Source organism: Mauremys reevesii, linkage group 4, assembly GCF_016161935.1.
Source record: "Mauremys reevesii isolate NIE-2019 linkage group 4, ASM1616193v1, whole genome shotgun sequence".
NCBI lineage: Eukaryota > Metazoa > Chordata > Testudines > Geoemydidae > Mauremys > Mauremys reevesii.
In genome coordinates, this window is record NC_052626.1 from 65,043,667 (window position 1) to 65,068,737 (window position 25,071).

A 25,071-nucleotide genomic window follows, 5' to 3' on the forward strand; every position below is an offset into this window, starting at 1 on the left:
AAGTGTAAATGTAATGATAATTTGCTTTTACTGGAGCATCTGCATTTGAGGATCTCAAAGCAACACAAACATTAAATATCACAACACGACACCTACATGACATATGTAATCAAAGTAGCAATTTAAGATAGGTGAACGGAGGCACCGAAAAATTAAATACAATACCTGCTCAAAGTGACAAAGCAAGCTAGTGGCACAGAGAAATAAAACCCGAGAATCCCATCTCACTCATCTACCACCCTACACCATGCAGCCCCTTTATACTGAAATGGAATGGACATTTTGAAAGGTACAAAGCCACTTGTATAAAAGAATATAAGGCACTCCTTTCACTAAGAACTGCAGCACTCACCGTGATTTGCACCTCCTGTGGCAAAAAAGTTTTAGAGCCATCTTATGGCTTCACAAAGCACTATTCGAGTAGCTTGGCAAATCATCATTTTTCCTAAAAAGAAGGCGTTTTCCACATCTTTATGGTTGTGAGAATTACATGGGGAAAGTGAAGAGACCCTGGTCATTTTTTATTTGTTATTTTTGTTTGTTAATCCTCTATAACATATTTTGTGATAAAAAAATGAAAAGAAATCTCCCCTCCTCCACCATTTGTTTTTCCTTATAACTGTTTATTTAGGAAGTTTTAACAAATTTACAAATCATTACCATACCATTTTAGTTTAGGGAAACACCATGAAGTGATACATCATCCTTCGGGCTTCCTCGCAAAAATGGTCATACTCAAAAGAAATGACTAGCTACTAATGGCCTCTCACTGGAAAGAGAAAAATAGTCTTCTATTTGGCAAAGGTTTTATTCTGTGTTTTGAATAAGGCTAAAATTAACATGGCTGTTTTGTTTGACAGAGTTTTGCCATGTCCATTTTAAAAAAATGAAAAATGCAGGAGAACTGGATGGCTTAAGAATGTAGTAACCGGACATGAAGGTTTTCAGTTCAGCTGGGATCTAAGTGGGATGAGTTGTAGAGCCTTGCCTAGTTTCTAGTCAACAGGTGTCCAAAATCAGAAAAAGCACCAATTATTTATTCTAATTGGTACTTGCAAATCCCACACTGGCATTCAGCACACAGGCCACTGCATTGAGTTGACAGAGAAACTGGATAATTTGTCTCTCCCGGTCAGGTTTGAAGCCCACTGGAGGAGTAGTGGGAGGAAGCTGACAATACACTGCCCATGCTTTACCTGTTCCATGAGTAGACGGGATTGTCAATCAGATACCTTTCACCAGAATTGATGCATTCAAACTTTTAATTAAAAATAAAAGAGTGGATTCAGTGCCTATGAAAGTTCGGAAAGTGAGGAACACTAAAGTCAGGTATACTGTGAACGAGCCTAGAAAAAGAGATTTCCAATCATAGTAAATTACACTATAATGGTGGCCTTGTTCTAATCCTTATTTGTGCATTTCACAAAACCTCTGAACAATTTCATTTCCCTCTGTGAATTAAGATAGGATTAAAACTCTGTTCTCCAGAGGTGAATAGCAAGTACTGTAATCCATGCATCACACAGTTCCCAGGTTAATGTCTCAGCATGTTCTTACATCACTGATATCAGCACTAACTAGGGAATACTGTGTGTTAGTTACTCATACTGCTGCTATTGTAGAACTAGCAGGGGAACAGAGGAAAGTAGGTTACTTATCAGTAACTGCAGTTCTCAGAGTGCATTGCCTGCAGGTATCCACATTCTTGTGGTCCATGCAGCAGAGCATCTGAAAAAGCAGGGATCAGTGGAAGCAACTTCATGAGGTAGAATAGCATTTATGTAGAGATTTGAAAAAGTGAAAGTATTCATATGATTTTTTCCATCAGATTCTAACAATTTTATAGCTTACACTTTGAGCTAAAAGTCTTTAGTGTTTCTTTAAATTCCAGTGGATCTTGGCAATTCCTCTTCAGTTTACTAGTTGTGAAGGAGATGGAGAGTACCAGAGGATAAAGTGATATCCATGTGCAAGTCCATATATTTGGAGGTATGTTCAGGGGAGAAAAGCAATGGAAAGGCGTGTGCCAGCAAGGCAGACTTTCCGAATTACTTTGGCAATGCACTTCAACTATAATACAGAAACTTCTTTCTAGTGCATTTTGCAGTCATTAAAGTGACTGCACTCCTTTCCACCGCTGTTTGGCTTCGCTCTGCACTTTCATGCCAGATGGATGTCCATGCCTGCTGTGACTGGTCTGTATTAATGAAAAGTATTCCATTACACAGAAATGCAGCTAAATCATTTTGTATCCCAGCTACAGTACTGAAACCTGCAGCGTGATTCAAATGTAAAGAAATGGTATCTGAACATTATAAGCAAACACGTATTACGCTGTTGCAATTTGGATTGCATTTTCAAAAGAACTTGGACTTCAGAGTAGAAGAGAAGCTAAGAAATGGAAAAAATATCAGAATTAAAAAAACATCCTTAGCGAGTAGCATATAAGCTTTTCAAGTAAAGTATTTTGAATACATACCCTCAAAGGCTTTGGCAGCATCTACCAAGTTTGACCAGTCCAGATCGGAGGCAGAATCGGGCAAGGGCATAAGACCCGGGTCTGGCATGGGCTGCTTTCTCTGATCCTGGATGTCTGTGAGGGAGCTGTCTGAGGCAGAGAACTCTCCTGGAGCAATGCAGAACAAAAATGAAATAATCAAAAATTCAGCCATTTCCCTCACATAAAGTTTCTTCATTTCCAGATAATAAAGAACTGAATCCCTAGTCCTTGCTTTTCTGGGATGTAATTTTTCAAACCTGCACAGATGCCATTAAGATCTGCAGTGAGACTGATCAGCGACGTCATTCTGCAAGTTAGCTCTTTGGGGACTGTGCTAACCTCCTACCCTCAGATTCAGTTCTTTCCAAGATCTGCAGACCAGCACTTGGAAATCCAGGCTCTCATCTGACATTGTACACTGCAGATTCTTGTACTCCAACAGCTCATGTCCCCTCATGGGCCTGATAAGCTTTAGAAGACTCAGCAGTCTGCAGACTCTACTACAGCATCCCTATACACACTTTCTCTCATGGAATTAAAGGAAAATGAAATATGAAATATTTGTAACCACTGACAAAATTACTTGTTTCAAAAGGTGTTAACTGGATTTTCAGATAAATCAGAATATTTCTAGCTCATGTTTTCCCCTCCATATAATATGAAGAGCTGCCTTGAGGATGCAGCTGTTATTAATATGCTTGAAATTAACAACATTATGAGTGAATGGAAGGTAACAAATACTGAGTGGTATTAAATATCCAGTTCTATTTAAACTCTCTCTCACCAAGGGCATGTAAATTAGAAAGACAATTTGTGTGTCACTCAAATGTTTGGGTTCCTTTATCTTGGAGGGCTAAATTTTACAGAAAATTTTGGTGACGATTGCATAAACCCCCTGCTTTAGAATAAGAGTCTTGACATTTCCAGTTCAGTGCAAAGGAGAGAATGACAGAGCAGCCAAGCTTCTTTTGGAAAATACAGAGGTCTAAATGAAAGGAGACCCTGTATAGCCTGCTCTCTTTTACGCTCACAGGGCATACAGGCACTCTTTCCACAAGTCAGTTACAAATGTAACTCAGTCTAAAATCTATTTTAGTACTTATGGAGAGAAGGAGTAAAGGGAGCTTCATCCCTCCCACTTCACTATGAGAATTATGTTACACATAACATAACAGCAACTATTTACAAAACTGTCAACTTCAATATTGAATGAACTGATGTCTAGGAATGAGAGGCAGCTGAAAATTATGTAGATATTTTTTCCAGCATAGTCATCTGTTGAAGAAAATGTATTCTATGAGCCTGATGACAATCAATGGACAAACAGTATTCCCTGTGATGCAGTGGGCAGTTTCTTTTCCCAGTTATATGGCTGGGGTGAGATACATTTAACAATACTGTGTTTTAATCAGGGGCGGCTCTAGGAATCCCGCCGCTCCAAGCAGGGCGGCGCGCCACGGGACGCGCTCTGGCAGTCGCTGGTTCCGCGGCTCCGGGGGACCTCCTGCAGACGTGCCTGCGGAGGGTGCGCTGGTCCCGCGGCTCCGGTGGAGCATCCGCTGGCATGCCTGCGGGAGGTCCACCCGAGCTGCGGGACCAGCGAGCCATCCGCAGTCATGCCTGCGGGAGGTCCACCGAAGCTGCGGTACCAGCAAACCCTCCGCAGTCATGCCTGCGGGAGGTCCACTGGTTCCGCGGCTCCGGTGGACCTCCTGCAGGCATGACTGCGGAAGGTCTGCCGGAGCCGGCTGCTGCCCTGCCAGCAAAATGCCGCCCTAAGCGCGCACTTGGCGCGCTGGGGTCTGGAGCCGGCCCTGGTTTTAATTCACGGCACCTTTTAACAGCAACAGTTATTGTAAAACTAGTACTCCTAGTGGCAGATAAACACAGATTTGGAAAGAGCAGGGTGATATATTAGGAGTCAGAATTTCCTGCATCTACAACCAGTCCATTATTTGTACCCTGGTTATCTGTTTTTTGGAGCAGAGAGTTTGGGTTTTTTAGGCTAATCCCTGAGTCCCTTGGTGCACGTCACTACATCAGTGCGGGCAGTGCCACAGCTCAAAATTCAAGCTGGAGAAGATCAGAGACAACATTCTAATACCGAGAATTGGAGAAGGAGGTCCAGTACTTTAGCTAGGATAAAAGAGGACTTCCCCAAAGAGTGGGGAGGACAGGCAGCTACTTCTCCCCTCCAACTCAGGAGTACGCAAGCTTCCCTTGTTCCCCCTGGTACTGTGTAGGGGGACAGATAAGGTTGCTGAAGCTTTCTCCCCTCCTTTCTTTATCATACAATTCATATTTGATCAACTCACTAAATTTGGCAAAGAATGTCCTGCGTAATAAAAAACTGGAGCTTCCATTCTTGGGAAATTGTAGTCCTCCTCTTATCGGTCTTCTCAGCTGCTCTGATGCATACTAAACACTCCCAGGCCCCAGAGTGAAATTGACTAAAATCCCCACCTTTGAAGAGTTGGCAGGGTCCAACCTTGAAGAGTTGGCAGGTGTTTTAGGTCCAGAGAAACGGCACATACTATAACCAACTATGCTAAAAGTTAAAGCAAAATGCAAATCAAAGAACTACCAACTACTGTAGTTTTGTTTTAAGTGCTTAAATATCTCTGCATTTAGTTGAACCTATTGGTATTTAAACACTCATTCTTTTACCTAAAATGTATCACAATATGGATGAACAGAAACAGGTATACATCTCAAAAAGACATTGTGGAGCATTTTTACACTGGGAGACCTATTGAACTATTTCTCCAAGTGAAGGTTAAATATTCAGAAAACATACAGTTACTTATTTAAGTAAGTGGTGCAGTAGGAATCTGTGTAAAATCCCACCCACCCTCACTCCTGTCAGCAGCAAGGGATTCAGCACAATGTAATCCACATTATACTGCATAAAATTACTGATGCTCTTCACTGCAGTAACGAGGGAATTTGCAGTATCATCTGCACATTTTGTAAAAAATGAGTATGGAAACTTTTTCCAGTTACCCGTTTAATGCTAGATCAAATTGCTTAAGTAAATCCAAACTCTGCAGTGTGTAGTGCAAGGATTTGAATTCAGGATCACTAGATGCATTAAGAATTTATTAAGTGCTTTAGTACCTCCAAATGTCCACTGGCATTCATCCACCCCAGTGGTATTCATTGTCAGTGGTACTCTACGCCTATAAACTACACATTAAAACGAGGGACACCAGAAGTAGGCAATAGTTACTTGTATGACACCCAGGACGGGATCTTTGGACCAACGAGTCTTGATTCTGGCTTTTGGCAGTGGTGAAAACGTGAAGCTAAAGAAAAAGGCAAACTTCCCCACTCCTTCCCCATAACTATTTACTTGGCCTATTATGCAATGCTGTACCCATGGGGGGAAAAATCCAGCTTACATTCTGAGACATGGGATTTGACTCCCCTTACTTTAGCAAAATCAAGATGTAATTAACAAATAGCCAGACAACTGTTTTTTTGTTGAAATAACTGTCATGGCATCTCTCCTTTACTGTAATAAGGCTGGACATATACTTACCATGTAATGACTTCATTCCTAAAGTGTACGATGGCCTTCGTAAGGGTAGTGACTTGGGGAGAGAAGGATATGTGCTGCTGAACAGGACATCATTTGGCAGGGCTTGGTCCAAGAGGGAGGCCCGTGAGGTGAAGAAGTGTTCCCTTTGACCACTGTAAATACTCTCATCTGACAGAGTCCTCTGTAAGGCACGCTTTGTGGTAGGAGTGCTAGGGAACGGAGACTGAGAGGAGGGAAAGGTGTGACTATACAGTCTTAAGAGGACACCAGTACATGGTAACATTTCAAACATACACTACATGTGTTTATTAAAGCAATCTCTATTTGTATAAAGAAGCAGGCTTTAACATACCCAGTCTTCGTCAAACTGGACGGGACAAAGTACTACATGAACAACTCTGTCTAGATCAGGGGTCGGCAACCTCTGGCATGCAGCTTGCCAGGGTAAGCACCCTGGCAGGCCAGGCCAGTTTGTTTACCTGCCGCATCGGCAGGTTCGGCCGATCGCGGCTCCCACTCGCTGCGGTTCGCCACTCCAGGCCAATGGGGGTGGCGGGAAGCCGCAGCCAGCACATCCCTCGGCTCACATCGCTTCCCGCTGCCCCCATTGGCCTGGGACGGCGAACCGCAGCTAGTGGGAGCCACGATTGGCTGAACCTGCCGACGCGGCAGGTAAACAAACTGGCCCGCCCTGCCAGGGTGCTTACCCTGGTGAGCCGTGTGCCAGAGGTTGCCGACCCCTTGTCTAGATGAACATGAAGTCCAGATGTCCTATTAGATCTTTGCCATCTCTAATTTCTATTTCTATCATTCAACAGACATCTTGTAGGACATTAACCTCAAAAAACTCCTCATGGATTCTGTAAATTAGCCCCAGACCATATGTACTAAGGAAAACATTTACAGAAGCAAGTTAAGTGATACCTAAAACAAAGAATTCTACCTCTTGTGCTATCTTCCACACACTCTGACTAAGATGCCAATTAGCTACAAGCCCCATGCAACAGAACAATGAGGAAAGTCTGACAAACTAAAATCCTTCAGAGAGCTTTGAGAAAAAATTAACAAAACAAAAACAGCTCTACTAACAGAAATCCCTAGAGCAGACATGATAATGTGCATTTTGGAGAGAAATACTTATCTGTTTACATACATACATACATACATACACACACACACATACATAAATGTTATTTAATGAGACGGTAATCTATTTCTGTGATTAAAACCCACACTGAAGGGTGGAACAGAAGCGGGGAGGAGGAGAAAGGTTATTGCTTCTGTACACTGGAGAACAATCTGCCAAACTGAAATATGTTTTAATCAAAAAGATCAGAAGCCCCTGCTAAAATCTGCTGCAAGTTTTGTGTTTATGGATAAAGAACCACAAATGTAGCTAAAACATTTTTAAAACTTGCTGATACCATCTGAAAAAACAGAACAGAGACATTTTACATGCTAATTGTGTATTCTGCCAGTTCTCCTCCATGGGATCATCCAGACTAGGACAGACACACGCGTTGGTCATTTGGTGAGCAAGATGAATATTGCACGGTGCGGACAAAACAGGTCTCTAAAGTTACCACAGCAGAAATGACATCGTAATGGGATTTTTGAAAACATACTAATATAAAAATTATGTGCCCATTGAGATGTGGAATTATACCTGTTTATGGGGCTCAGTTGCCACAAAAATAAGACAGGCTAATTTCATTGCTATGGTGTCAGAAGGTCTGAAATGACCATCACAAAGTGAGTTTTCCATTTAAGGCTGAGCACCAGAAAAACAACAACTCTTGGTACCAAGAATAAGGGTTTTATATATGTTAGGTAGAGAACCACTCTGTTTTCTCCTTTTGGGACCAAAAGCCCAGCTGGCAGTTTCTTGTCATGACCGAGCCAAGCCCCACAATACTTGTCCCTAGGAGAAGAGGGAAAAAAAGAAGCCGTTGCTAACACCAGGCACTGCTCAATGAGGAACACCTGCAAGATGTCCTTGTGTCGGACATCCCAGAGTAGAAACACTTGCAGCCTCGAATATTAGAAACTGGAAACATGAGTAGCACTGGACCTCTAAATTGTTAGGCTACTAATATTTGAATCCGAGGTGGATTTAGGGAGAGAGACAATGTGAGCAGAGAAGTGAAAAAGGAGAGTGACCAGGGAGTTAGAGGAAGATGGCATGGAGGTGAAGGGTGTGAAGAGAGAAGAAGCAGTAAGAGAAGGGAAGGAGAGATGGGCAGGAGAACTGAAGATGACAGGGAGAAGGGAAGGGATGAGAAGGCAAAAATATTAGGAGACCAAAAAAACCTGTCTATCAGGTAGCTAAGGAGGGCCACATTTCTTCACCTAACATGAAGTACAAATTGTGCACTGGGTAGAAATTATAATTATGTTTAAATTTTAACATTTATTTTCATTATTGGTAGATAATAGCATTGATAAAATTGAGCAGGTCACTAGGCTGAGCTGACACACTGATCCCAGTCACCAAGAAAATGAAGGATACTGGAAAGATTGAACTCATTGTGCATAGTCAATAAAGAAAGAGGCTCACAAAAGATACATGCTATTCACGGTCCGTCCCTGGGACAATTAACAGTTTAAATGGAATTTCTTGAAAAGACAATAAGCGCCCGTTTACAGATCAGGAGGAGGGTGTTTCCCCTTATTTCTCCTTCCTCTTATAAACCACTATTACTGTTAAAAAAAAATTCTTCCCCATGGCAAACTTTTTTCTCTCTAGCCTCTAAGGTAATATATGAAAAAATCTGTATATGGAATCTGTTACTTATAAGTTTTAATAAGACTTTTTGGGTTTTGACAAGCAGAGAAAGAAATTGCAAGCTCTCTCTTTTGCATGGTTGCTGTGGAAACCATTTGGGCCTTGGGTGATGAACATGAACTGTTAATCATTGATTTAGTACACAGACACTATAGAAATCAAAACACTCTTGAAAATGATATAGTTTTAAATACTAATAAAATAGAAGTTATTACAATTTCTGATGAAACCTTAGGACATTTTTCTGAATAGATTTAGTATGTATGTAAAATTTCTGATGAAACTTTAGGAAATTTTTCTGAATGGATTTAGTATGTATGTAAAATATTTGTTTTAGGTGTTCTCTTCAATTAAGCATGTTAGTCTCCTCAAAGGATGGCACAAAAAACTGCCACACCATTGCAACAGCTGGAATACCAAAACCATTCTCTAAGTACTACCCTCCAGCAGCTGATAAGCGCTGAGGCAAATGGCCAGCGTTGTGTCCATGTTAATAATTCAGGGAAGATTAAAATTTTGGATTTTTTGTTTTGTTGTTATGGTTGAGAACAGGAAAGTTTTATCTGAGAAACTCATAAGATGTTGTGAGGTGCTGAGAAGCTCCTGTAAAGAGGTGAATGCCTTCAACTCTCCTTAGAGTTGACAGTGTTCACATTTGCCATGAGGTACACAACACTGCAGTTTCAGTTAGGCTTTTATTTTGTTTTCAACAGTGATGAACAATAATGCTTTACGCTTGATGTGCTCAGACACTAAGGAAGTCACTGAGTCCAGATCTTCAGCTGCTGTAAACTGGCATAGATCTCTGAAGTCAATGGAACTCTGGTCCCCTGGTCTCTACCTGCCTCCTGAATTTCACTTAACAGTGACAAAAGAGGATGATGCATGTCTGTAGCATACCTTAAAATTCTTCTGGGACTCTGGCGTTGGGCTGTCAAGATCTATCAGTTTCTTCAGCTCTTCCTCAACAGTGGACTTGGATGCTCGTTTTGGTGATGCCCGTAGATCTCTGGCTGATGCACGCAACCGTGGATGGGCCATTTCATTGCCATCACTCTGGTGACGTCTTAAAGGGAAGGGAACAGACATGTTCAGGACCCAAAGCCGCTCGGGGCTTGGTCTATGAATGTAATAAGCAGTAAAGCATCACCAAGATTTTCAGAGGGAAAAAAAGGGGTAGAGAGGGAGGGTGTCGGTATGGGAAGATTAAGATCAAGTTTTGTATAATACAGTAAAGTCCAATATTTGAAACCTGTTAAAGGAATAAACCTGTTGAAAGCATCAACTTCCAGTGCATGAAAAGAGTATCATAATAAATTTCCCTATTAAAGGAATGTATCTATTCAAAGAATAAGTATTCTGCACAAAGAACAATATATAAACTAAAGTCTGTTAAATACTAGCTGAACGCTTAAACATACCAAACGTCCCTATTCTTTTAACTGGCTTCCAGTGTATAACTTGTACAAAATACTTTTTATTTTAGCTTCTATCTAGCATTTCCTTCGGTGGCCCATTGCACAGTTACTGGCATCATCTGGGAATTCTGTGCTTAACACCAATAATGACTTCAAAGAAACCCTAATTGCCCAGACATTTGAATCTCCACTGTTCTGGGTCAATGCTTCTGATGTGCATTTTTCCAACATCCACCTTTCAAGGTCATCTGTGACCCCAAATCACAAAACTCTTGATGCAAATCTTAGAATGTGGGAACAAAATGAAGAATCTAAGGGAAAAAACACTCAGTGTTGGGGATGGTTTTTTATTTGTTCAATTACTTTTTTTGAGTTTCATTTAAGAATTCTCTAAAGAAAAATTCTACAATTTAATAAAGATGAAATCTACAGCATTCTATAGAATTTCTATAGAAATTACTTTAAAAACTTTTACTAAATAATGAAGAATGATAACCAAGCTATGGAATTTTTAAGCCACACTATGGAATTCTAGGGTAGAGATTCTAAAGTTCTATAGAGGTCTAATCATTTCATTAAATTCTATCGGACCTTTCCATACGGGAAACTTCTCTGGATTTCAGTGCTTCTTCATGTTTAAGTTAACAACCAAACAATAGAACCAAAAAACGCTCTTACTTTCTGGTATCCATAAATCCCACAGAGTTTATTGTCCCTCCAGGTTTTTTCCATCCAATCAGGTACTTGCTAGTAGCACCCTGGCGAGGGTAGAAAGTCCTAGGACCAGAGGAGGAGGAAGAGGAGGAGGAGAAAGAAGGTGCGAGCTGTGGGGAAGTAGCGGAATGAATCTCTTCTTTAGGTGAACTTCTGGCACTGGTGAAAACAACTGGGCTGGCAGAGTGTCGTGAGCTCATGGTACTGGGAGAGAAGCATAACAAAGACAAAGCTTAACTTAAGAGTGTGTGTGTGTATGCATCTTATGTAACTCTTTAAAAAAACTGCATTTGGTTAGCAGGAATACAAAGTATTACTATTATTATTGTGATGTAAAGCTAATAATAATAATAATAATAATACTGTGCTGTTTTCTCGTGCCTTCCATCAGAGCCCTTTTGAAAAACGAATGAATTAAACTTCACAAGCCACCTGTGAGGTACAAAAGTATCACCCTAAATTTACAGATGGTAAACCTAAGGCACAGAGAGGTTAAGTGACTTCAGGGTAACACAAGAAGTCTTGGCTGAGCTAGCAAGAGAACCCACGTGAGAGTCCTAGTTTATCCACAAGACCAGCCTTATCAATACCAAAAGATTTTTTTTAGTATTAAAGAAATCCCAACAATATATAATTCTAGAAGATATATATTACTGGCCTTATTCATTATTGCTCATAATTCAGAGTCTGCTGCTGGCACAGCTGACAATGCCACTATGAGACAACACGCTCTACTATGTGATAACAATGGAAGCACTTGAGAGTCCTGCAGACACAAACATTTTACTGTTACAGAAGTTTCATTTCAGTATTACCAAAAAAGGCTGAAGACCGGAAGAAGAGGATAAGTAGTTCGAGGAAACAAGAGTTTTGGTTGCTAGGAATCAGTATGGATGAATATACTGAATACTTCTTTGATGAAAGACTCTGGGCAACATCATCAGTACTGGAGGGCTGCACTGACTGTACATTGAGGACTTACCTTCATTGAGATCCAAGACCTGAGGATTCTACAAGAGCTGAACCATTCTTCTGTGAAGTCTGTTAGTTATGTAGGCCATGATCATTGCAGTTGCTTGGGTGCCTAGCATTTTAAAGCCTAATTTTCAATTCTAAAAGTTTAAGAGGAAAAATAGGATTGCTCACCACAGTAGGAGAAGTCCTTTTTTCTTTTGCACCCTCTTACTAGGCGCATTTAATCAAGAGGAAGAAATCATTTGGCTAATACATATTCCCCCTAAACAGCATTCCAAGTGGACTGGACTTTGACCCCATGAAGCTGAATTAATTCTAGTTTTCCCTAGTCATTTCAAGGCAGTTGCATATGGGAGCAAATAACATTGGGGAAAGAAGGAAAATGTTGGTTAAATAGGTTATTTTCTTGTTTCTGTCACTCTGTGTAAATAGCAAATCTGTGAGAGCAGTTTCATTAAAAAGAAGAAAAATGACTAGGCAATTAATTTGCTGTCCAGCAGACCGGGCCTTAATCTGTCTAGGCAAAGAATGAGGAGATACAGAGTGCCTAATTCCAGCTGGTTTCCATCATAGGGAGAGGGTCCTGAATAAAACTAGTTTTCATTTATATGTTGATATGAAAGTTAGATGTGGTCCAGGAAGGAATTGGAACATTAAATTTTAAGAAGACTATATATTATGTTATGCTTTAAAAGGGTGGAGACATCTGTAATTACAGCAAAACTTCAGGTATAGATTCGGTCCTGGAATGTCATGAGATATTTTAAGGACTTTGACACACAGTTTTCTACATTACTTATGTGCATTGTCTTCTCCATAACTGGAGCACTGGAAGGGGTGTGTGTATGTATGTGTGAGAGTGAGTAATTCTAGCATTTGAAACAGATGAGGTTTCTGGTATAAAGTGGTGTTTTCTGACTGTGAAATAAAAATTAAATGGATGGTTGAATTAACTAGTAGTTGAATGAGCCCTAAATTTTTAGCCTGAGAGCAAGTTCTCCAGTGATCCTGTCATGTGAAGGTGCATTGTCTCATTTGTTACTGAAACAATTATAGAAGATATTTAAGGCATCAGTTATGGGAACCTATTGTCTACACAGTTCATAATAATACTGAACATTTGATATTATATATCACTTTTCAATTGTAAATCTCAAAGGGCTTTGCAAAAGAAGGTATTGTTCTTCCTTTTTTTATAGTAGATAATGAAGAGATAACAAATGATTTGCCAAGGTCAAAAATTAGTGTGAAAAAATTCAGTTTTCCTGATTTCCAGTTGTGCTCCCATTCAAAACTTTCTTTTTAAATCTGTTCAGGCCATAAAACATAGCTGACAATCATAATTTCTTCCAGTTATCTGCCAGTAAAAGTCAGATTGAAAACAACTGGGAACAGCTTGCCCATAGCGGGTCCAAGTACAGTCCACCTGAAATTGTATGTCACAAATCTTGTCTACTTATGTCCTGCACAAATATCACTTCTGCTAAAGAAACAGAGCAGAAGTAAGGAAAGAAATTCAGAAGTTGCTTGACTTTTTTTTTTTTTTTTTTTTTTGAAAAGAGAAACTCCTACACATGCTGTGGAAACCAGTCCATCTATGAGACATCTCCATTATCAAGTTAAAATATCAAGTGCTCGGCTGGGATGTGGACCTTAAAAGAAAATTGTATGGGGCGGTTTTGTTTTTTAAATATTTTATAGTTCAGAAGGAGTGTTCATTTGAGAACTGGAGGTTTTTCCTTTTGCGTAGGAATATTAAAATTCCCATTATTTTTCAGAATGTTTAGTGTTAATGGAGAGTTACAGAGGGAGTGGTATCAATGAGGAGGGAAAAGAGGGCTTGTAAATAAATTTCCAAATCTATTCCATGTGTTTTTTTATACCTATTGTTATCAAGATGTTTCACTGAAGTGGGTATAGTAAACACATGAAATAAGATCCAAGCAGCAAAGAACACATGAAATATGCAAGGAACAGTGGGTGGCAGAGGGGGAGAAAAGTTAGCTCACAACAATTTATTTTTTTTATGCCCTTGGTTTATATATTACACTGCTCCCCACTTGTCCTTCTTTAGATACAAGTTTTAAATATTTTTGGAGGTGCTCAATATTACAACATGAACATTCTAGGGATTAACCTGGTACTTTGGTGGCAGCATAATGTGCTATTGACACACAGGGATTAAAAGCCCCCAATATACAAGTTGTTGAATAACACAGTGCAAACGCTCTGAAGTCAGTGGGGCAGTGCACAAGTAAAGGCTTGGGACACAAGTTTGGGTACAGTCTACATGGGCCAGAAGGGGCTGGAAGCACTGTAGAGGCAGCACATTAAATTCCTGGGAAGAAAGTGGGGGACTCACATTGTTCGAGCTGACAGTCTGAACAGTCTGATTGTCGCTGAAGGGAGTGGAGTACAACCCTCAGGCTTGAGAAAAGGTTTTTTACACTGAATTTGAGTGTGGTAACAGGAAAGAAAAAAAATCTTTTCCTCCAACACCCATAAAATAATCCTAGATTCAACTCATATACATAAAAATATTGTCCAATCATGAAATACAACTTTTTAAAAAGCAATTTAATACCACATTGGGATGGAAATATCAGGGATTTTGTTTTTAGTTTTGATAGTGAAGACCACAAGAGACCATTTAGCTAGGGAGCAAATGAAAGTTTGACATAATTAATATGTTTCCTTTTTTATTTTAGGAAATTCAAACTATCAGTGCATATGCCTTCTGTTAATGATGTTCAGATATAATGATTCTGTGTAATTACTGCTCTACATTAATGCAGTCCTCCTGGGATGCCATGAGAAACCTGCACAATCATCAATAGAGATTTTTGGGAATGGGGATGGAGAAGGAAAACAAAGCCCAGCCAGAAATACTGCTGCAAAATTTAATCACTATAATTTACATTTTGCCACCAATTCTCAGGTACAAGTTCTTTTATGCACTGTCAAATAATCTGCAGACTAATTACTGTCCTGTCTTCTAAAGGCACAAACACCCTAATTTGCAGTTATTTTATTTTCTGCAACTCTGTTCATTTTGTCACCAAACTAAGTTCCTCTTCCTCCAGCGTGGAATGATTGCCTTTGTAGATTATACCAAAAGTATTTTAGGTCTGCAGGCACAAGGTAAGCCTACAGGAAGTGAAGGGGAGGCTAAAAAAATAAATTAAAAAAAGGTGTGTGGGGAACCATCAAAATGTGTACATGCCTTATTGAGTAACAGCATGTTCTTATTGTCACTCTTGACTTTACTCTCTCCTTCCTTACCTGCTCTACCTGCTGGTAACCCTCACTTACAGTGTCTTAGCTAATCAAGAGTGCAGGCTCTTTTACTGTTTTGAGGCACTGAATACATTTTTGAATGTTCAAAAATTATCAAATAATAATGAAGGAATACAAGGCAGCCTGTCTTTTCTCCATGGCTAATAGACCAAATACTGTGCATTAATTTTGCAAGGTACTATAATACCATATTTCAAAATTAGGGTGCCTCAATTCTGTTCTACAGATTACTATATCATTTCTCTGTGTAAGGAACTGTACTTCCATTTGTTTTCAAATAAAGCAAAACAAGACTGTTATATTTTGTATAAAACCAGAGTAGTTTATCAAGAAAATTCAACACCATTCTGAAAAAATATTTATAGGAACAAACAATTTAAGTGTAACTAGAGAAATGGGAATTGGGTAAAACCAAACAAACCATAGAAAAATGTCATGTTTGGAGATGTATTGCTACAGCACAGTGAATTAATGAGATGGTTGGACAGGCTAACCCTACAATCAGTTGGTATCAGTTTGTATACCCCTTATATTTCATGATATCATGTTTCCTTTTTTTCTTTTCATTCCCTGCCACTTTTTTATTTCTACTTTTCTATTTACACCATTTGCTGCATGGAGGGGAAAATGCTAGAACCTCAACAGCCCAAATATGTTTTTACTGTTAGGAATGTCTTCACAATGTAGCGTTTAGTACTTAATGGCCCTTTTTCTCCTTTCTGAAAAACTTCTTCTAAACAAAAATGTTGCTGGCAACTTTCCAGCATTGTCATAAAATAAAAGTTATAAATGTCAGGTAAAAAAAATCAGTGTAAAGAGATGCTTACATAAGGAGGCACTTAATGCCTACAATGCCCCTAGAACACAGACAGAACCGGATGGAACCCCATTAACAAAATCCCTAACTGAAATTACCATGCCACTGAGTGCAAGGAAATCATTCACTGCATTACAGACTCTATGACAAACCCAACTTGCAGTTACAGTATCAGATGCTGTTAAACTGGATGGTAAATCTCCAGCTTTGCCTCATCTCATTTCTCCTCTAACAGAACTGTTAGCTGAAGAACTGTTAGCATCATATTTTCTACCCTCCAGCCCACTAGATATCTTATCTGTCTCTTAAAAATACAAAGAAATTAATACAAACAACAATAAATGCAACTGCCTGCCTAAAACCAGGAAGAAGAAAAAACAAAAAAGATAAATGCTTTCCCCTGCAGATTTATTTTTTTTTGCTTAGTACTATGTCATAAATGCATTTTTCTTCTTACAATGATTAATAACATTTAAAAAATAATTATATTTAGTATTTTGGGAATTAAGCTAGAAGATCTGATTTTTTTTCCGCCTCTAATTTTTATGATTCACTTGTAGAATGAGTGCCTTTCATCTAAGGAGCTCAAAGCACTTTATAAAGATGTTCATTATCTTCCTTTTACAAATGGAGAAACTGAAAGAAAAAGGTAAAGTGACTGTCCTATGTCACACACACAGTCAGTAGCAGAGTGGGTACTAGACTCCAGGTCTCCTCATTTCCTTGTCCCTTACTGTATGCGTTGGATGGCACTACCTCCCAAGTATCTAAACAAAAAGATTGGGGGGCATGGAGAGAGGAAGCAAATGTACAGCTATATTTTCCTGTATGAAACCACCACTTGAAAAAAAGAAACAAAAATTCCAAAATCAAAAGGGTTTTGTTAAATTTATTTATCCCCTTGTTGACAATGATTTGAAAAGCAATGCTTGCACGATGTTCCCTATAATACACCTATCATACTAAAATCTTACATCATGTGTAACAGTGGTAGAGTGGAGCATGTTCCTGCTATCACAAATATTCACAGACTCCTTAGACTGACTAGACCCACCAGTGGGAGATACAAATACCATGTGCAGTGTCCACTGTCAAACACCTTATGCAGTGGAATCTTTCAAACCTCTGGGTTAGCCAAAATAGGCACACAATTTTCCCTTAACAGTCACTTCTCATCTCTGATACCTTAGAGAGAGAGAAAGTGAAGGTGGAAGGGGCATCAGTCATGACTTGAGAGAAAATTACCTTGTGTGGGAAACAGCATCACTAAGACTATAAGCACTGTTCTCTCTTGTTAAAGGATTGGAGGCTGGTTGACTCTTGGTGTGAATATCCAGGCTTAGTGAAGACTCCGTCTTCCGATCTACAACATGGCTTTCTTTTTCTAAAGTCCTGTCTGCGATGGAGACTACTTCACTGGAACTATGCCACAGTGGTGTCACTTTCTCCTTTGTAAGCCCTGATCGAGGAGACGTTGCTGAGGTTCCCAGAGAAGCTGTGCTGCCATGGCTGGGGCCATATGAGGTGGTATCTATGCCACTATCAGCTGAAGTCCCTTGAAGGTAGTTGTAGCTGTTCAGCTCTGACTCAGTGCGATCGCCACTGTCATACCATTTCTCATCACTATGGGCACTGGAGGCATTGCTGGAGAGAGTATTGCTACTGGAGTGGCTGGAGTAGTGGCTGTCAGACTACAAAAAAATGTTCATGGCTTTAATTCAGAATGATCATGATGAAGACAAGACAAAGAAGGCACAACTGCAGTATGGGAGCTCTACTTTTACACATGTCTGGGGGGGACTCAGAAAGTCTAAAAATTCACAGACATAACTCAAGCCATCAGTTTAATACCCATTTTAAAGGCTTAGTATGACCTTAGACGGTCATGCCTTAATTTATCAGAAAAAGTCTAATTTACTCCACAATATTTTTACATTGTTTACTTAAAATTCAGTCACCTGTATGAAGCCCACTCACAAGAAAAACTGACCATTCATGTTTAAACTTGTGATATTCAATCGCACCTGCATAACAGCAGAGAAGTGCCCAATTCTTCAAAGTGCTTATAATTAAAAACAGCACAGATGCTCATTTTAAGGTGGTTTAGGACATGAGAACCCATCAATCCACAGCTGAAGCGTGTGTTATTTTAGTAATCTGATTACTTACCCAAAAGTTTGAGAAAGGACAGAATGAGCATCTCTGATTACTCAGGTCCCCCCTTTACTAGGAAGCTCACTGCTTCCTCAGCAGCAATCTCCTTTGCAAATAAACACTGAAATGTATTATTTGGTTTTGAAAGTATCACCTTCAAAAGGCAGAGTTAAAAGAAGAGAGGTTTCAGTGAAGTGAGCAAAAGGAGGAGCAGAGGAATGACCAGGCCAGAGTTCATCTAGTTCACTATCCTCTGACAGCAGCCAGTGCCAGATGCTTTAAATGAATGCTTTAAACTTCACTGTGGGCATTTGTGAAATAACTTGATAAAGGAAATTTCTTCCTATCCCCCATCATCAGTTAGTGGTTGACTAATGCCCTGAAGCATGAGGGGTTATATCCCTTCTGAATTTCTTGTTTTTAATTCCTATTAAAAGCAATTCTGGATGTTCTGCTCATCCATACAATCAGGTCTGAAGCTGCTATACTTTATGCAAGAGACATATTTGGTGGTTAGATGGTCAGAAGACAGGGGAAGGGGTGAAAAGGTTGTTTAAAGCCACCTTTATTACTTCTCCCTCCTTCCTTCCTTCCTTCCCTCCCAAACCCCTCCTCTCTCCATGGAGCCCATTGCACCAAGCACAGCTCAGGCTCTAGGCCAAGGGGATACGAAATACATAGAGAATTTTGTGGAGGATGGAGAAATAAGCATGGATCCACACAGTATCAGGAATCTCACTCTCTCTCCAATTTGTTGATGTCCTAGAGTAAGAATTCATAAAAAATGTGGAGTAACAGTCATTAAATTGATTCTAATTCCTAAATATCTTCAGATTCAACTATTTTAGTCTTCAGTAAGGCTGTTTCTCTTCCTACTATTCATCAATCTACAAGAATAAATAACAGCAAAGCAAACATTAAATTACAACAATGCAGGTATTAATTTATCATAGAAAAGTAGGACAAAGGGACCTCAAGTTCAGTTTAGTTCAATTTTTCCAGTCCTATATTTCTCTTTGGCCTTATTTATTACATACAAGTCATTTCCCATCTCCTATCTTGACATCTGTTCAGATGTGTTAATATAAAGACCAAATGTATAAAAATGCAAAAACAGGTTCATACTGCTGAGCGCAAGGCAGACAGGCCATCATCACTTTTATAAAGGAGTGTTTTTACTAGCTAGTAATAAAAGAATTTTGCAGCACACCAGTAGCAGAAGTGCCAACTATGTCCAAAACAGAGTGCTGGTCAGCAACAGCAAATCGTAAACAAATATCTGTATGGGAATGTTATTTGTGCATACGTCAACACAGTTGATCATTTCAGCATTATCAAGCAATTTAGTTTAGATAACTATATAATAAGGAAAATATATATATATATATATATATATATATATATATATATATAGTGTGTGTGTATATATATATATAAAAATAAATACAATTTTATATTTATATAAATTATATATATATATTTATTTATATATACATACACACATACACACACACACAATAAGTGGCCTGATACTGTGGATTCACTTAAAAAGCTTCACCAGTTAGAAAGATTCTTTTGGTTCTAATGGAATTTAAAGTTTTAAAGGTTGCGACTATTACTGTAATCATGTTTCACACTGGTGAAAAGGTTAAGGGTGCCTTTGTAACAGCACTTGGCTTTCCATTGCAGTGGACCCAGATTTGATTTCTAATCTGGATCTCTCCCTTTCAGGGCTGGCAGAGGTTGGGAATGCTGCACACTTCACAAACAGATGCATGTCTGACAAGCTCCAAAGGGTGTTCCTACCCACTTCTACAGGGTCAGAAGGATGTAGTTTTCTATCCAGCGATTGAACATATGTATAAAGGTAAGAAAAACGCCTTCAGGCAGGACTCCAGCAGCTATTATGGAAGAACCTTTCCAACTAGGGAAAAAGTTATGATCACATTTAAAGGAAATAAATGAGAGAGACTAGATAAAGAAAGGAAAATGAAAACAAAAACAAGTGTAGAGGCAAGGGAAGTTTCATTTATATTTCAACGTATGTGTATGGATTGCTGCACCAAACTTCTAAACATTGCCATATGAAGCATTTTTGGTAAGTTCCCCAAATCTTGTATTTATCTGTGGCCTGGGACTAGCTAGCGGGATTTACAAAGGATACTTCCTTTGGGAACAAAGTTCCCACAAATCCTCTGCTTATCACCAGGTACCAGACCAAAAACCTGCTGTTCAATTGGCAGTAAAATATTCCTGCTAAGAAATTTGCTATTAAAGCCGTGCTTAGCTTCTGGAATACTGAAAAGGCAACAAATCTGCTTTGCTGATTCCTCTATATTCTAACAGAGAAGTATGTTTTTTTGCTGATTTTATCATTATGTTTTTGAAAGATACTTTGCCTTTGAACGGCACCCAGGCCTTTTGGGCAGAAACAGAGTCAAACATTTAAAAATAATTTTTAATAAGTTAACTTACATGACCCTGCTTATTTGGAGACAAGTGAACAACAGGATCCTGCCTCATCAGTCTTCCACTGGGGCTGTCTCTGAAGGATGGCAGTACTTTTGATACAGCTGGGAGATGGCATGTGGGTTCTGCAATACAGCAAGCAACATTGCACTTACACAGTATATGCACTGTAGGGGCATCTGAGACAAATTAAGAAAACTTGAAATCTGATGTTACAGTTTGATTTTTCCCCACTGCTGTCATTAACCAAAACCTTTGGACATTCAGTCATAAATTTATTTCAAAATACAGAATGTATGGTATACAAACTGCATGTGAACAACCAAGTGCCAAGTCCTCACCCGTAGTAAATCAGTACAGCTCCACTGAAGTCAATGAAGCCATGAATATTTACATCAGGTGAGGATTGTGCCACACGTATCCAAGAGGATGGGGCCAGGATATTAAACCAGGTGCTGGCATACCATGAAAATGAATGTCTCTTTGCTCACATGGCCAGAGGACAATAAATTAGAAAGCTTGGTCCATCCCTGTTTAGCTGTGCTGTAAGCAAGGCAGAACAGACAAGTTACAGTGATCACTTAACTATACACATTTATTTCCCCTTTGAACTTCAAGCACATCTTGTATAAGTACCCCAAGTATTTCTCATCAAACCATCTATAAACAAACAGTTTCTTTTAAAAGAATCTATTGTCTAGTCCTAAACAGCAATATCATCTGTCGTACTATTTCTGTACCACTCAATGGTTTTGACTGTACTCCATGAAAATCCAGTTATTGACCTGTAGTGTAACTTGTTCTTCGAGATGTGGGTGCCGATGTGTATTCCACTCAGGTGCACATGTACCCAGCCTATCGAAGCAAGAGAACTTTGCTTTGTAGTACCCATCGGGGCAATGTTCATGCCCTCTGGCCTTCAGAGCCCCTCCCACGGCTAAATAAGGGCAGCACCACCCCAACCACCCTCAGTTCCTTTGCACCAGAATCCAAGACTAGGACAAAGGGTGGGTTGTGGAATACATATCTGCACCCACATCTTGAAGAACAAGTTATAGTACAGGTAAATAACTTTTTTCTTCAACTGGTTGCAGACATGTCTTCTACTGAGGTGACTCACAAACAATACTGGTGGGAGATAGGGCTTGGAGTCTTCTTAAACAATGACTGCAGAACTGCCTTTCCAACTGACTTCCTTTCCCATCTGACCTAGATGCTGTGGTAATCACATAAGGTTTGGCAAAAGAATGGACAGAAAACTATGCAGCAGCTCTGCAAATGTCCAAGATTGAAATATCACTGAAAAATGCAATTGACGAGGCTTGAGTCCTTGTTGAATGAGCCCGTAAGGACTGTAGGGGCGTGGTCTGAGCTATTCCATAAGTTGTGGTAATGCAGGAAGTTATCGACCTAGAAATCGTCTGCCCAGATACTGGCTGACCTTTCATATGATTCACACAAGACACAAAGAACTGAGGTGGTAATGAACAAAATGATTTAATTCTTTCCAGACAGAATGTCAGGCATGATCTCATATCTAACATATGAAGCTGCTGTTCATCTGCATTCAAGTGTGTCTTAGGAAAGAATACCTGTAAGTGGATAGGGTGGTTAAGATGAAACTGCAAAACTTTTTTTGACAAAATGTTTGGATGTGGCCTCAGGGACACTTTGTCTTTGAAGAACTGTGTATATAGAGGCTATGCCATAACGGTTTGCAGTTTGCTTACTCTTTTTGCAGAAGTTATAGCAATAAGAAAGGCTGTCATTGGGGAAATGAGAGACAAGAAGCATGATGCTACTAACACAAATGGAGGACCCACGAGGGCGGCCAGTACAGTATTGAGGTCCCACAATGGGACTGTTTCCTTCACAGGTGGAAAGTGCCTTTCAGAAATCTCACTATTATGAAGTTTGAGAAAACTGACCTCCCTTGGATTGGAGGATAGAATGATCGTCGCTGAGTGGCCCCTCAACAAGATAAGAGCCAGATCTGAGGACTTCAAATGTAGTAAGTAATCCAAATCTCCTGAACACAAGTTAACATTCTCTTATTGACCAAACTGAAAAATGTTTCTGCTTGGCCAAACAGGTAGTACTAGTAGATGATTAGAACTCTCCTAACTGCTTCTGAACATTGATCTTCATAGAATTCAAGATCAGAAGGGACCATTATGATCATCTAGTCTGACCTCCTGCAAGATGCAGGCCACATAAGCCGATCCACCCACTCCTTAGCAAGTGAACCCTGCCCCATGCTTCGGAGGAAGGCGAAAAACCTCCAGGGCCATAGCCAATCTTCCCTGGAGGAAAATTCCTTCCCGACCCCAAATATGGCGGTCAGCTGAACCCCGAGCATGCGGGCAAGACTCTCCAGCCAAACCCTCTGGAAAAGGTTATATCATACCAGGCACATAATTGACCTATTGACTAAGCCCGTTATCCTATCATACCATCCCCTCCATAAACTTATCTAGCTTAATCTTAAAGTCATCTTCATTCTCACCTAGCCATCCACCATCCGTGCTGTGAAGTGTAACACTGCTCAGTGCCAGATGTGCAACCTGGCCATGGCATTGATTCACTAGGTTGGGAAGATAAACACAAGATCTGGGAGTTTGAACAGACAGACTGAGGTCAAAAAACGAACATTGTCTTGGCCAACCTGGTGCAATGAGAATCAGTTTGGCATGGTTCAACTTCAGTTTGAGGATACCCTGAGAGAAACCGTAACATAGCCTGGAGTTCATAAAAAATGTAACTTCTCATGTGTCTTTTCAGAAAACAAAGACTGTCCATCAAATGGTATTTCTTCTATGGTCTGATTTTATGTACAGAGCAATGCCTGAGTTCTGCAGCCAAGAAGCCCTCTTCATTGAGACATGGCAGTGTGCCTTCCTCCTCTTCTAAGAGGAGTGTGAGTCTCTTTGAGCCTGGGAGTGGCCCTGAGTAGTTTTATGAGTTCTCTTCCTTGGGGGAGCAGATGAAGGGGACTGGTCCCTTTTTCTCTGAGAAGGGTCTGAATCTGGTGGCCTATCCAAGGTCCACACCAACTCTGAATACTGATGGCCCTGGTATCTGCAGTAGGCCAAATCTGGCTTCATGGCTTGTTCCATGAGGTGCTGTTTTAAACACAAGTGCAAGGCAACTTGAGTGCTTTTCTTAAAAGAATGGCAAATGGAGCACTCATTTGTTGTATTTTAGGAGAGAGAGACAAACATGTATGGGGATTGTTATTTGGAAATGCCACCCCACAAAAAGGATGGAGCTTAAATCCTGGTGAGGGCATAGTACCATATAACACTTATAAACAGAACTAATTCCTAAACTGACTACAAGGGTATTGCTAATTAACAATTTACAGACAATCGCACCGTTGTTGTCAGAAACCGAGAGGTAAAATCCACACGGGAAGCTCCAACTCAAGCTGCAGCAGTGAGAAGGAACTGAGGGGGGGTCAGAGTAGTGTCACCCTGATATAGGTATGGAAGAGGCTGAGGGCCACAGGATGCAAGTGCTGTCCCAACAGGGACTGCTAAGCAAAATTCTCTGACTTTGGTGCGTTGGGTGTATGCACATCTGAGCGGAATACAGTTCTGCAATGACTTGAAGAAGAAACAGCATATATTTGGCCTTGTCTACATGAGAAAGTTGTACCAATTTAACTAAAACAATTTAGAAATGGAATTAATTAAATGCGTGCAATCTCCTTGTTTGGACACTTGTACTTGATTTAAGTGTGCCTTATATCAGTTTAAGGTAAGTGGATAAGGAGGTGTTTGAATATAAAAACCAGTTAATTCTTTTCTGAGAGGTCGCTATAGAAGTATAGAGGTCTTGCATGGAGGGTTCCCCAGAAGTATATATTTGCTTTCAAAGAGCTAAAAGAGGATGGGTCTTGGTGACAGTTCTTCACATGGACCTTTTAGAGATACTGAATACTCCGCATTCTTAAAATGCAACATTTAAGAGAAATTTGTGCTTACAAAAACCAAGGAACTTAGAGTACTAGAGGGTCACAGACTTCATAGTTTTTGTAGGGTGAGTTTATTGCACTTTCCAGGGGCTCCTTGAATCCCTCCATTCCACCTCATGAGCTCCCTACATGCCACCCTCCTAACCCACACTGTCTCGGGGATTCCCTTGAAATGTCACCCAATCTCCCCTGCTGCCAAGGGTTCTGTGTGACCCCCACATTCTCCCTCCTCCCATACCAGGGTTCCCCATTCTCCCCCACTATGCTGGCAGATGTGTACACCCCTGTTCCCACCTCCCCCATGCCTCCATTCTCCCCTTTTTGCCCATGGCTGTGTGTGCCCCCCATTTCTCACTTACCCCTTTCCAAGGGCTGTGTGCTACCCTTTCCCCATGGCTGCGTGTCCTCCTTCCCCCATACTAGGC

At 40.1% G+C, this 25,071-nt stretch overlaps 1 protein-coding gene across 13 annotated transcripts in view; it reads right to left on the reverse strand.

Moving 5' to 3' along the window:
* Positions 1-25,071, reverse strand: part of SIPA1L1 (signal induced proliferation associated 1 like 1) — a 382,714-nt gene that overhangs the window by 3,579 nt on the left and 354,064 nt on the right. For 12 of the 13 annotated variants that reach the window (XM_039534592.1, XM_039534586.1, XM_039534589.1 and 9 more), the window contains 6 exons: positions 20,677-20,795; positions 17,293-17,738; positions 10,923-11,162; positions 9,727-9,892; positions 6,042-6,264; positions 2,480-2,626 (listed from right to left, as the gene is read on the reverse strand). In XM_039534592.1, the coding sequence (XP_039390526.1) occupies positions 2,480-2,626; positions 6,042-6,264; positions 9,727-9,892; positions 10,923-11,162; positions 17,293-17,738; positions 20,677-20,795 (1,341 nt within the window). The remainder of the gene's footprint in view (positions 1-2,479; positions 2,627-6,041; positions 6,265-9,726; positions 9,893-10,922; positions 11,163-17,292; positions 17,739-20,676; positions 20,796-25,071) is intronic. The other variant, XM_039534597.1, reaches the window with a different exon arrangement.